This window comes from Physcomitrium patens, chromosome 16, assembly GCF_059467195.1.
Source record: "Physcomitrium patens ecotype Gransden chromosome 16, ASM5946719v1, whole genome shotgun sequence".
Taxonomy (NCBI): domain Eukaryota; kingdom Viridiplantae; phylum Streptophyta; class Bryopsida; order Funariales; family Funariaceae; genus Physcomitrium; species Physcomitrium patens.
Window position 1 is genome coordinate 10,834,018 of NC_143425.1, and position 12,379 is coordinate 10,846,396.

Below are 12,379 nucleotides of genomic sequence, written 5' to 3' on the forward strand. Positions count from 1 at the left end.
AATGAATTAATTATTTTTGTTTTATATGTTCTCAAAAAATAAAATATTTTAATATTTAAATTTTTTATGAACTCTTATGTTGTACAAAGGTAGATTTTTTAGATGTCAAATGATATAAATTGAGGTGGGTTTTTCAATTTAAATTACTGATTAATGTTGCATAAATGTATAATATTTAAAAAAAAAATTAAAATAGATTATTCATAGATTCTATGTATTTTTTAATCAATATATGAATAAAATTATATATTATCTTCAATAATATTTTTTATTATCTATAATATTATGTTTATTAGTTTGATCTAGAATATATATATATATATATATATATATATATAGAAACAAATGAGCCTTTTGAATGTGAATTGCCTTACTATAAAATTTAAGATATTACCTACTTTTATTAATTCGAACCTTCCAATATGTGAAAATTTGGTCATACAATTTTTTTTTTCAATTTTTTTTTCTATTTACTTATTGATATTATTCTTAAAATAATAATTAATTCTATTATTATTTTAAAAATCAATTTAATTTGTCTACTTTGCCAAAATCTTTTGATATAATTCCATTTTTTTTTTAATGTAACTAAAATTTATTTACACCCAACCAAGTTGTTGGCATGTTTTATAGTATTTTTTACAATCAATCAAGTGATTATATTATCGTTTAGAAATTACATGGTGCTATAATATAATAGACAATTAAATTCAAGATTCATTTAAAGACTATATATGTTGTTCTTTATTTTGATAAAACTTTAAATCTATTAATAAATACATAAAATAAAATAAAATAAAATAAACTAAAAGATTAAGTTTAAAAGGATCAAAAAAGAATTAAATAATCTAAAGTTTAAAAGCTGATAATTACAAATAAAAATAGCATAGGCCTTACTTGAAACTTTAAATTTCATCTTTTTAATGAATTATTTCATTAAAAAAAATTAGACATTATATCTAATAATTTATTTAAATTTTGATAAAATATTTAGATAACATATTAATATTTTTACAACATGTTAAAATATATATATATATATATAGGGAGTTGTTAAAGCTACACCCTTCAAACCATGTGATGATTAATTTTAGGAGATATGGAATAAGAAACAAGGATAGAGAATGAGGTACAAGGATTTGGAGATATGAAACGAGAGATGGAGATAGGAATGAACAATATCAATCATAAGATGGTAATGTAGGATGAGGCTTTAACAACTTCTTATATATATATAATATTATTATTAATTGATAGCTAAAATATTTTATTAAATTTGTATTTTTTCATATGTTTTTTTATTAATTACTACTTAAAATACTATAAATTATTATTATTTATAATTTATCTTGTCAATATAATATATGAATAATAAATCAATATTTTTATTTTAATTTTATATATTTATTATCTTTTTATTTTTTTTTATTTTTAATATAAAAATAGTTATTGGTAAAAGAATAATAATAAAATTCCACAATGCAAAAAAATTCTTCTCAATCTATGAGTTAAAAAAGCATGATTTTTATCCTAAAATTTTAACAAATTTTAAATGTATTTCAGAATATAACACTTTTGACAACTTTCATATTATGACATATTCAAGCTATCTTAGTAAGCTAAATAATAGAAGTCATACCAGATGTATCATGAATAATTCATATTTCCTTAAAGCTAACTCCAAATATAAGTCATTATGAATTAAATTCATTGTTTATTCCAAAATAATAGTATTATAATTCTTTTGAATAATGCCTCATGTATTACCAATAGGTTTTTATTGTGTTCAACAAATTTAATCACAAACTCCTTGAAAGAATTACAATGCTTACCTCTACTTGAACATACAATGTTCTTTCCTTTATAGCTAATGACATTAACGGTTCAATTTTTTATTTTTTATTTTTTATTATACATTTTCTACATAAGGCTATTCCATGTAAAACAAGAAAACAATCTCTTATGGAGAACATATTTATTTATTGCCAATGAAGAAAGTTAGAAACCAAATAAACTTAACATGGAACTCTACACTTATTTTTGTAGGAAATTTAAATTTACCTTGTTCACAAGGAAAAGATTTTGTTCATTTACCTATTCAAGCATTGGACACATTCTTAGGCCAAATCTTGCTTACTGTAATTGTTCTAGCCAATCATGTCTATCTACCTATAAACAATAAAAATAAATGTCTTCTTAAAAGCTTCATTAAAATATTGCATCTCGAAGCTCTAATCACATCTCATCAAGGAGTGATCGAATAGTTATCCTTATACCCTATTTTGTCTTTAGTATCTTGACGTTCCAAGTATCACCAAAATCTGCAAAGAAAATGTCTATTAGATTAAATAATTAAATAATTCTTGAACCGTTTAATACTATAGAAAGCTATTCGAAACATGGCATCATATCACCACATTGGTTCTATGGATAAAAAATTGATGTGCAGTAAGTCAATATCGCATTGCCAAACCAATTTCAGCAAATATACCACTGAATACTACAAACAAGATAAAAAAAGAACATTGCTATATCTTGTATTCTCTCAACATCAACAATGGAACAAGCACAGTGAACTAAGCAGTTGATATATAAGTTGATCTAAGTTATTAGATGTTAAGAAAATGAATTAGAATCATATCAACAATCAATATTATGCTGTTGGGAAATTGGACTTCAAATAACTAACATCAAGGGGATCAAACTACTTTTGCAACTAGATCCTAAAAGAAGCTGAATCAAGGTTACATGTAGGAAGGTAATTCAATTAGTTAATCATTTTTGTTGATGGAGGTATACCTCAGAGACAACAACATAGGTCTACTGTCCAATAACACTTTGCTGATATTGTTTAACTCTTGATGCTAACTTCAACACCCAAATCATAGTCAGCATGTTATTAGATCAATATATGAGAAGATGCCACTCTTCAAAGATAGCAAAAAATATATCATCTAATAAAAATTTGACAAGGGGTCTGAAACCAATACCAACAACGAGATCTATCTGTTGAAGTAAAAGTGAAAGTAGAATAAGTTACCTTATAGAAGATATTATCTTAGATAAGTTGCTAATGGTCAAAGGATTGACTCTTGATGTATAGAAAGGGCATCCTATGGATATAGGACAAGGTCAAGGTTCAAGAGTCAAAGTCAAGAGGATAAAGTATGAACAAGGAAATATCCAAAGATTAGGTAAGAATAATTAGTGTTAGGCATAGGATACCTTTGTGATTAGCAAGATGCCAAAGGATCCAAGGACCATAGGATACTCTTGAGATACATTATATACCAAAGGATCTTAGGACCAAGGATCACGTGTGTAAAAATCAATGAGTGGAAGTTTTCTTGTAAGGCAGCAACTACAACATATAAGTATTGGATGTTGGAAGTAAGAGATATCTTACTCAATACTCTCTTTGTGTACAACTTTGCTGATGCTATGTATTGTGACTTCAAAGTTCTATTTCTTCAATAGATTATGGGCCCACTCACCTTTAGTTGTGAGTTTTGAAGTTCTTTGAAGTTGTTTGTTGTTATGAGGAGTAGATCTTATGGTTGTTGCTGATGTTAGAATTTGGCATCTTCTAAATCTCTTTTTGCATTTAGTTGTTGATGTAGTTATGTTCTTACTTGTTGTTAAGTGCATTCATGGTCTTGGAGATTATTATACACTTTAAAATTTTGTTTTAGAATACTAATGGTGTATTTTTTTGCTAATTTATCTCATTGATATACTAACATTGAACTTTCATATGCTTAAGTTCCTAATAGATCTTCTTATAATCGTAAGAGATGTTATGAAACATTAGAGGTGATAAAAGAGTGGAAAAGCTTTTAAGAGAGGTTTTGATAGTGTGTAAGACTTGTGAGAAGTCTTATAAGTGAATTTGAGAGTAATCAAAGAGTAAAATCACTAGTTTACTCACAAAGAGGGCATTCTAGAATTCTAAGGTAGTAACACTTTCTTGTTGATTTTTCGAGTTCTATCTTCTTCTTTTTTTTTCCTTGATTTTCTTTGATATATCCCTTCTTTAGACATGGTTTCAAGTGAGGGTGAGGGTTTGAGAGTGATTGAAAGTTTAGAGGTGACAACTTCTACCATTGGAAGAAGAAAATAGAACTTTTATTGGCTTCATTGGACCTTTGGAACATTGTTGATGAAAGTGAAGAGCCTGCTAGTCATGATGTTGATGTGAAGGTAAAGAAGGAGTACAAACAATATAAAAGGAAGGCTTTTGGCACAATTGCAATAAATCTTGATGATGCCAATTATTCACATGTAATTGCTTGTAATAGACTAGCGGAAGCATGGAAGACTCTTTACAACATCGATGAGAGTAGAAACCTTGTTAATATTCTATAGACAAGGAAGAAGTTCTTAACGGTAAAGATAGAAGAAAGAGATGCCCTCATGACTCATTTCAATAAGGTAAAAGCACTTACAAACCAACTAGCAATTGTTGACATACCAGTTGATAATAGAGAAATTGTATTCACATTACTCATGAGCCTTCTCGAGTCCTACAACTACCTCATTGTGGCATTGAAGTCTATCAACATGAAGGAGCTTACCATGAATTATGTCACATCAAGACTTGCATATGAAATAACGAAGAGAAAAGAAAAGGAGCTTCAAAGTGATGCTTCGGCTCTATTCTCAAGACAATACAAAAGTAGCTTTCCACACGAAGGTGATAATTCAAAAAGCAACATAAAGAATTATTATATTTGTAAAAAAATAGGTCATTTTATTAGAAATTGCTACAAGGCTAAGAGAAGAAATAGGAAAAATACAAATAATATTAGTGATAGTTTTGGTGGAGATGATTATGCTTTAATGGCAAGTGAAGGAGCTTCCATGGCTATCATGTCTAAGTGGATTATAGATTCGGGTGCTACTAAGCACATGACACCATACAAGTATTCATTTAATACTTATGAAGCAATTCCAGAAACAAAAGTATAGTTGGAAGATAATGGCATCGTGCAAGCCATTGGAATTGGCTCCATTGTGGTGGAAATTATGGTGAAGGACCAAATCAAGAGGATCAGATTGAAAGAAGTCTTACATGTGCCAAAGATAAAGAAGAACCTTCTTTTGGTAAGCAAACTTATATCAGATGGTTTTAAAGTTCAATTTGACATGGATGGATGTTTTGTAAAGACATTGAGTGGACAACATGTTGCCTAAGGCCTTAGAGATGGCAAGCTCTATTTCATCAATTGTAAGAAGGTGAATGAAGTTGAAGTAGCAACATATGCTGATTTTTCACAAAATCAAGACAAGTTTGACATTTGGCATCAACGACTTGGTCATTTGAATGCCAAAAGCATGAAGGAGCTCCAATCTATGATAAATAGCTTGGATCTTGGTCAATTCAACTACAATGCTATAAGACTTGCTTGTGAAGATTGTATCCAAGACAAATAGCAAAGGGCTTCATTTCCAAGTGGAATTGCGATATATACAAGCAAATTATTGGAGATGGTTCATTCTGATATTTTTGGACCAATGAAGAGACCATCAATTAGAGGAGCAAGGTATTTTGTGACATTTATTGATGATTTTTCAAGAAAGGTGTAAATATACATCATTAAAGCCAAGACTAAGTATTTCTCAAGGTTTAAAGAATTGAAGGCACTTATAGAGAAGCAATGTGAGTGCAAGATGAAAATGTTGTGCATGGACAATGGATGTGAGTATATGTCAAAGCATTTTGATGAATTTTTGAGAAATCAAGGCATTGCAAGAGAAATCTCTATTCCTTACACTCCACAATAAAATGAAGTTGTTGAAAGAATAAATCACACCATTAAAGAGATGGCAAGGAGTATACTTCATGCACAAAACCTTAGGTATGAATATTGGACAGAAGCTATGGTCAATGCAGTGTATAGAAGGAATAGATGTCCAATAAGTGCACTTAGATCAATGACTCCTTAAGAAGCTTGGAGTGGCAAGAAACCTTCTGTTTTGTAGATGAGGATCTTTGGATGCCTTGCTTATATAAAGAAACTAGATTACATGAGGTCCAAACTTGATGCAAAAGGAACAAAATGTATATTTGTTGGATATTGTGAAGGTACCAAAGCATATAGGCTCATGTGTTTAGAAACCAAGAAAATCATTAAAAGTCACGATGTAGAGTTTTTGGAGCACAAAAAAGCTTGTGAGCACTTAGAGATGTATCCAAGTGGGAGTAATGGTGTATTTGTGGACACATCTTTAAAACCTGCAATGAAAGAAGAAGAAAATGATGATAGTGAAGATAGTCGAATTTCAAATCAAGGTGAAGAATCAAAGAAGGTAGATCATGAAGTGCCTACAATTGCTAAAACAAGCAATGAAGACAATCAAGATGTTGAAGATGATGATGGTGATGAGGAGTACCAATCTTTAAGTGTGAAGAGATAAGTTTAAGAGAAAAGAAGATTGCAAGAGCTATTGGAGTGCATGAAGGTAAATCTTCATCAAGTAAAAAGACATATCCTTTAAGAGATCGAAAACAACTTAGTGCATTCTGGAAGAACCACATCTTTCATCAAGTAAGTGAAGAACATACAAATATTGCACTCTTTGCTGATCCATTGAGTTTGTATGATGCAATGAAGTCCACAAATGCTATGAAATAGGAAAATGCTATGGAAGAAGAGTACAAATCACTCATGGACAATAGAACATGGAAATTGACTCAATTTCCACCAAATCGATCTTTAATTGGTTGTAAGTGGGTATTTAGAACCAAAAGGGATGCAATGGGTAATATTGTGAGATACAAGGCTATGTTGCTCGTCAAAGAATATTCATAAGTTGCTGGAGTTGATTTCAATGGGACATTTGCTCCTGTAGCGAAATTCACCACCATTAGAACGATTGTGGCAATTGGGGCAGTAATCGACTTAGAGATGCATCAAATAGATGTGAACATGGCTTTCTTGAATGGAAAGTTGGAAGAAGACATCTACATAGATCAACCTGAAGGATTTGTTAAAGATGGCAAACAAGACCTTGTTTATAAGTTGAAGAAATTCTTATATGGGCTCATGCAATCTCCAAGGGCATGGTACTAACGTTTTGATATATTCTTTGTGAATGAAGGATTTGTAAGGAGTGAAGCTGATCATTCATTATATGTGATGCAATCAAATCAATTCATATTGATTGTCATCTTTTATGTTGATGATTTAATCATCTCAATCAATGCTATGAAGATGATGGATTGGTTGAAGGCAAAGTTAGAAAAAGAATATGATTTGAGTGATTTGTGAGAGCTTCATTATTATTTAGGAGTGGAATTTGTAAGAGATCGTACTAAAAAGACCATTACAGTGAGCCAAAGTAAGTACATTGAAGAGACGTTGAAACGATTCAACATAGAAGAGTGTAAGCCTATTGGAACACCTTTGGAGGCCAATTTGAAGTTGATGAAGCTCATGGAAGAAGAATTTGTTGAAGTTGAAGGACAAATACAAAGTGTTCCATACAAAGTAGCAGTGGGCTCACTAATGTATGCAATGGTTGGCACAAGCGTGGATCTTACATATGTAATAAGTATTGTGAGTCAACACATATCAAAGGCTGGACCAATCCATTCGACAACCATCAAAAGAATCATGAGGTACTTAAAAGGTACATTGAACTTCAAATTATGTCTTGGAAGTGATAACATTACTATGTATGGTTATCCTGATGCGGATTGGTCTGGAGATACAAATGATAAAAGGTCAACAATGGGATATGTATTCTTTAACGGAATGGGAGCAATTTCATGGAATTGCAAAAGACAACCAACAATTGCAAGGTCAACAATAGAAGCAGAGTACATGGCAGCAAGTCATGGTGTAATGGAGGCAATATGGCTAAGACAACTTTTGGAGAACATTGGAGATGTGCAAATGGAAGCAACTCCAATGAAGTGTAACAACCAAGTATGTCTTGTATTTGCAAAGAATCCAAAGCATCATTCAAGAACCAAGCACATTGACATTCAACATCACTTTATAAGAGAGAAGATTGAAATAGGAGTGATTAATATGAAGTATTATGCAATGGAAGACATGCTTGCTATTTTGTTGACAAAGGCATTAATAAAGGATAGGCACCACATGTTAATAAAGGCATTAGGATTGAAAGTCTTATGATCAATAGCAAAGTGGGAGTGTTGAAGTAAAAGTAAAAGTAAAATAAATTACCTTGTAGAAGATATTACCTTAGATAAGTTGCTAATGGTCAAAAGATTGACTCTTGATGTATAGAAAGGGCATCCTATGGATATAGGACGAGGTCAAGGACTAAGAGTCAAAGTCAAGAGAATAAAGTATAAATAAAGGAATATCCAAAGACTACATAAGAATAATTAGTGTTAGGCATAGGATACCTTTGTGGTTAGCAAGATGCTCAAGGATCCAAAGACCATAGGATATCCTCAAGGTACGTTAGATACCAAAGGATCATATATGTAAAAGACAATGAGTGGAAGTTGTCTCGTAGGACAGCAACCACAACCTATAAGTATTGGGTGTTGGAAGTGAGAGATATCTTATTCTATACTCTCTTTGTGTACAACCTTATTGATGCTATATGTTGTGACTTCAAAGTTCTATTTCTTCAATACTATCAACTGGACAACACAATCACGAAAGACTTGATCAATCTACTTACACTCACCAAGGTGTTGCAAATTCTACCCCTCAACATGACAATAAAATGGTGGTAAAATAAAGTAGTAAAATATGTATTATGAATTATATTAAATTAGGCTATTATAGTTTAAAAGCTATTGTCTAGGCAATTAAAACTAAAGTAATAATCCATTTTTGAAAACAAAGATAAGTAAAAAATCCTAGTGCTTGTCACCCTAATAAAAAAACACTTCTAAGTGTTAGAGAAGGTCTATTCTTGCAAAAACTATTAGGTGAAGATAAAATCATGTCCAGATTTCAGATGTTGAAAAGAGAAAGACGTCATGCCAACACAGGAGAGGTTTTTACACAAATCTCACAAACTAGCTTGTACCAGCATCAATCAAGTATGCTCTGTGGTGTGGATACGAAAGGAACGTGTATCCAACAAACTGAACGCTCAAAGCATCCAAATGACATGTAGTATGCAATAAATGAATATAGTAGGCCCTTTCTGGGGCCCTTCACATCGTAAAAAATGAATTCATCTTGAAAATTGGAGATCACAGTGCAAGTCTTTGGTACATAACCCTCTGGGTTATATATCATGAACCAAATGATCTGTCGGAGCATACCACGCTACATACCACTACCCTTAAAAAGAATTGAACCTAATTTTGCTTCCTTCACTCTTACCCAAAATCATCTCTCTAACAGTAATGGGAGAAGTGCCTTCAAAATTGCCTTCAAATATAAAGAGAATGTTCCAGATGACCGAGTTTCAATACGGAATTTTCAAAAGAATCATGCACGAACTCCGAATATTTACCTGGCATATCTTGCTCAGGCACTTCGACGCCTTTTTGTGCAGTCTTCTGATAAAATTTGGCTCAGAACATCCATCATTTGAAGCTAATGTGGAAACCACAGATATTCTAGCAAGGAAGACCGCAGCAAGAGCTCTTCAACGCTATCCATCAACTCAAATGTGGATACCGGACTACCCACGGCGATGCTCCGCCATCCCGGAGCCAGTCCAGTGCATGTAGTTTCGGACTTCGTCGTATAAGACAAGAATAATAGCCGCCCCCGTTCCTCGAAGCAAGTTTGTTACCGCACCTTTGTAGAAAGCCATGACTCCCTCGTTACGGTAGACTTTCTTCCAACAATCCAACGTACTGTTGTAAATGTTCTTCTCAAGGCCCGCCTGCATCATCATTCGTCGTCTCACAGTATCGAGAGGGTAGGAGATGAGACCGGCAGATGTGGTGACTCCCTGAGCTATCATCCATCGCTTCCAGAAGGATAAATATGTGTTTTGTGAAAGGTGCTCTTTCATGGTATCAAACCCGCCGAAGTAGACGCTTCGATGTACTACCATGCCATGAACAGACGCGGGAAATCCTCGATAGACGCCCCGAATTCCATCCTTCCGGTAGATATTTTGCAGGAAATCAGTGAGGCCTTGGAATTGTCGGTTGCTTCCACGGCCGATGTCGGCTGCAATGCGTGTATGTGCAATGTCGAGTGGGTAGACGAAGACCAGGCTCGTGCAACCAGCCATCGCACCTGCGAGGAAATTGGCCGGGGCGTTGCTCAACGTGCCCCCATCCTTAGATCGACCGGAGGTCAATAACACTCGATAAAAGTCCTACACATGCAAATGTTGCAGGAGTGAGCGTGAAGGAAAATAGTCGTGAGACTCGCATGAGTCATCACAGTTGCAGAATAGAGACAATAACGAAAATGTAAAAGAGATCAAACCTTGAAAGCAAAATTGATGATGAGAGAGGGATAGTAACGAAGCACGCTGCTGACGTTGCCGCGCCATAATGACAGGACGCCCTCATTTTTGGCGATCCTCGTGATACAATCCAAAAGGCCTTTATAGCGCGGGTGCTTACCATCCATGACAACCATGTTGCTGTCCTGGGTTTGTAAGAGCAGCTTAGCCCTCTCTACCGGGGCGACAACGGTGTGCGCCATCCCGCCCATCACCGCCCCCACCATCAGGTCCTTGGGAAAGTTGCTCCATGCCAATTTCTTCGCCTCCGTCTCCTTCCCCATCAATAAAGCTTCTTGTCTCGCAAGCTTCCATTCTCTTAAATCCATAGCTCCTCCCTATGCTAATTGCCACTCACTGCTGTTAACAGTGATTCATCTTGTCTCTGGCTCTGATGAACATGTATTGGCTTAATTGCCGAAGTCGACAAAGAGGTCGTCTAGCAGTTCAAAACTGCGATCTCAAGAATAGACCATAAGCTAAAATGGCACAATAGTTTACACTTAGCTCCCTCGATTCAACTCATAAATCTGAGAGATGTAACCTTCCAAATCCTAGCCCTGATTTACCCAGAAGACCACTCAGAAGGTCTTTAGTTCACAGAAGCAGCGCTCCACACTAAGCAAAACAATTCCTGTATGAGGCACCGTTGTTTTAATCCACAAGAAAGTTCTCATCACCAATGAAACATCAAGATGTGGCTCTGATCCTTCCAGACCGCCATTTCCTTCCTCCAACTAAAATCAATCGTCAGAATTCGTCACCAATCTATTGTCAACACGCCCCGCTGCTTTCAACCCGAGCTCGAGGATAGCTACGAAGAAGAAGAAAAAGGATCAGAAACGGCTCTTGCCACCGAAAATCGGACGGTGACTCACCGTACCCAGCAAATTAAATAACGCTTCCCGAGAGCAGATTGCCGCGGGCACACGCTGACAACCTGCCTTTTTAATAGAATACCAAGAAACCCAACACCGCACGGAATGCCACGATAAGGATCCACAGTCGGACAACCCCACAAACGGCAACAACACTCCCACGCTCAGACAACAAACCTCAATGGCGAGAAAGAGCTTACAATGCAAACGAACAAACGAACAACAACACTAAGACTCACGATGGATTTCCTGTGATCACGATGAGCACCAAAAACAAAACCGCGTACGCGAGAGGACGCTGTGGGGTACACAAGAGGAGTGGGAACACACACACACACACACAATAAATAAAATAAAAACGAGTGCGTGTCAGCAACGGCCAGCCGGCGAGCACGCAGACGGTCGGGTCTGGCGTCCCACCCAAGACAAAGACGAGCAACTGGAAAAGGCGTAGAAGACGACCCGAGACGAAATGGAAAGGCTGAAAAAGCAGCGCGGCGATAGCGACGCCATGGCCCAACAACCACCGCGCTCGCCTCCCTCCGTTGACAACAACAATCCCCCCCCCCCCCCCCCCCCCCCCAATTCCTCCCAATCCCTCACAAATCTTCCCTTGCTCTCTCGCACATTCGTGACCACACGGACGGAGCCCTCGACACACGCGATGTCGGACATGACACCCCAGACGCCGACGCCGACGACGACGACGATGACGGGGACGGTGACGGGGATGTGTGTGGTGACTTGGATGATGAGGTGGCGGGGAGGGCGGAGGGACCTCCCAAAATTAGGGTCCCCGGGGGGCTATAGGAACGAATGCATGGATAATCTATCAACCATGTATGGAGATTTGGAGTTGGAATCTTATGGCTCCATTAGGATTGAAAGGGAGCATTAATTAATAAAAACCCATATGATTACATTACAAGTGATTTTTTATATCTTGGTGATTACGTGAGGAGTTTTGAAAAAAGATTGGTTCTTAATTGAAATTTTCTTTTTGTCTATTTTGTCTTTTTTGTCTTTTTTCTCTTTACAAAGGGATGTTTTTTTGGTTGATAGATTGAGTTTGTGTGAGATTGACATATTAGCTT

The 12,379-nt window shown here is 35.3% G+C and overlaps 1 protein-coding gene across 1 annotated transcript; it reads right to left on the reverse strand.

Moving 5' to 3' along the window:
* Positions 1-9,110: 9,110 nt before the first annotated feature.
* Positions 9,111-11,842, reverse strand: LOC112292966 (ADP/ATP translocase At5g56450). The gene is made up of 2 exons (XM_024541962.3): positions 10,389-11,842; positions 9,111-10,275 (listed from the first exon to the last, which is right to left on the reverse strand). Exons 1-2 carry the CDS (start codon positions 10,734-10,736, stop codon positions 9,625-9,627), a joined length of 999 nt encoding a protein of 332 aa, XP_024397730.1. The 5' UTR covers positions 10,737-11,842; the 3' UTR covers positions 9,111-9,624.
* Between the last annotated feature and the right edge of the window lie 537 nt (positions 11,843-12,379).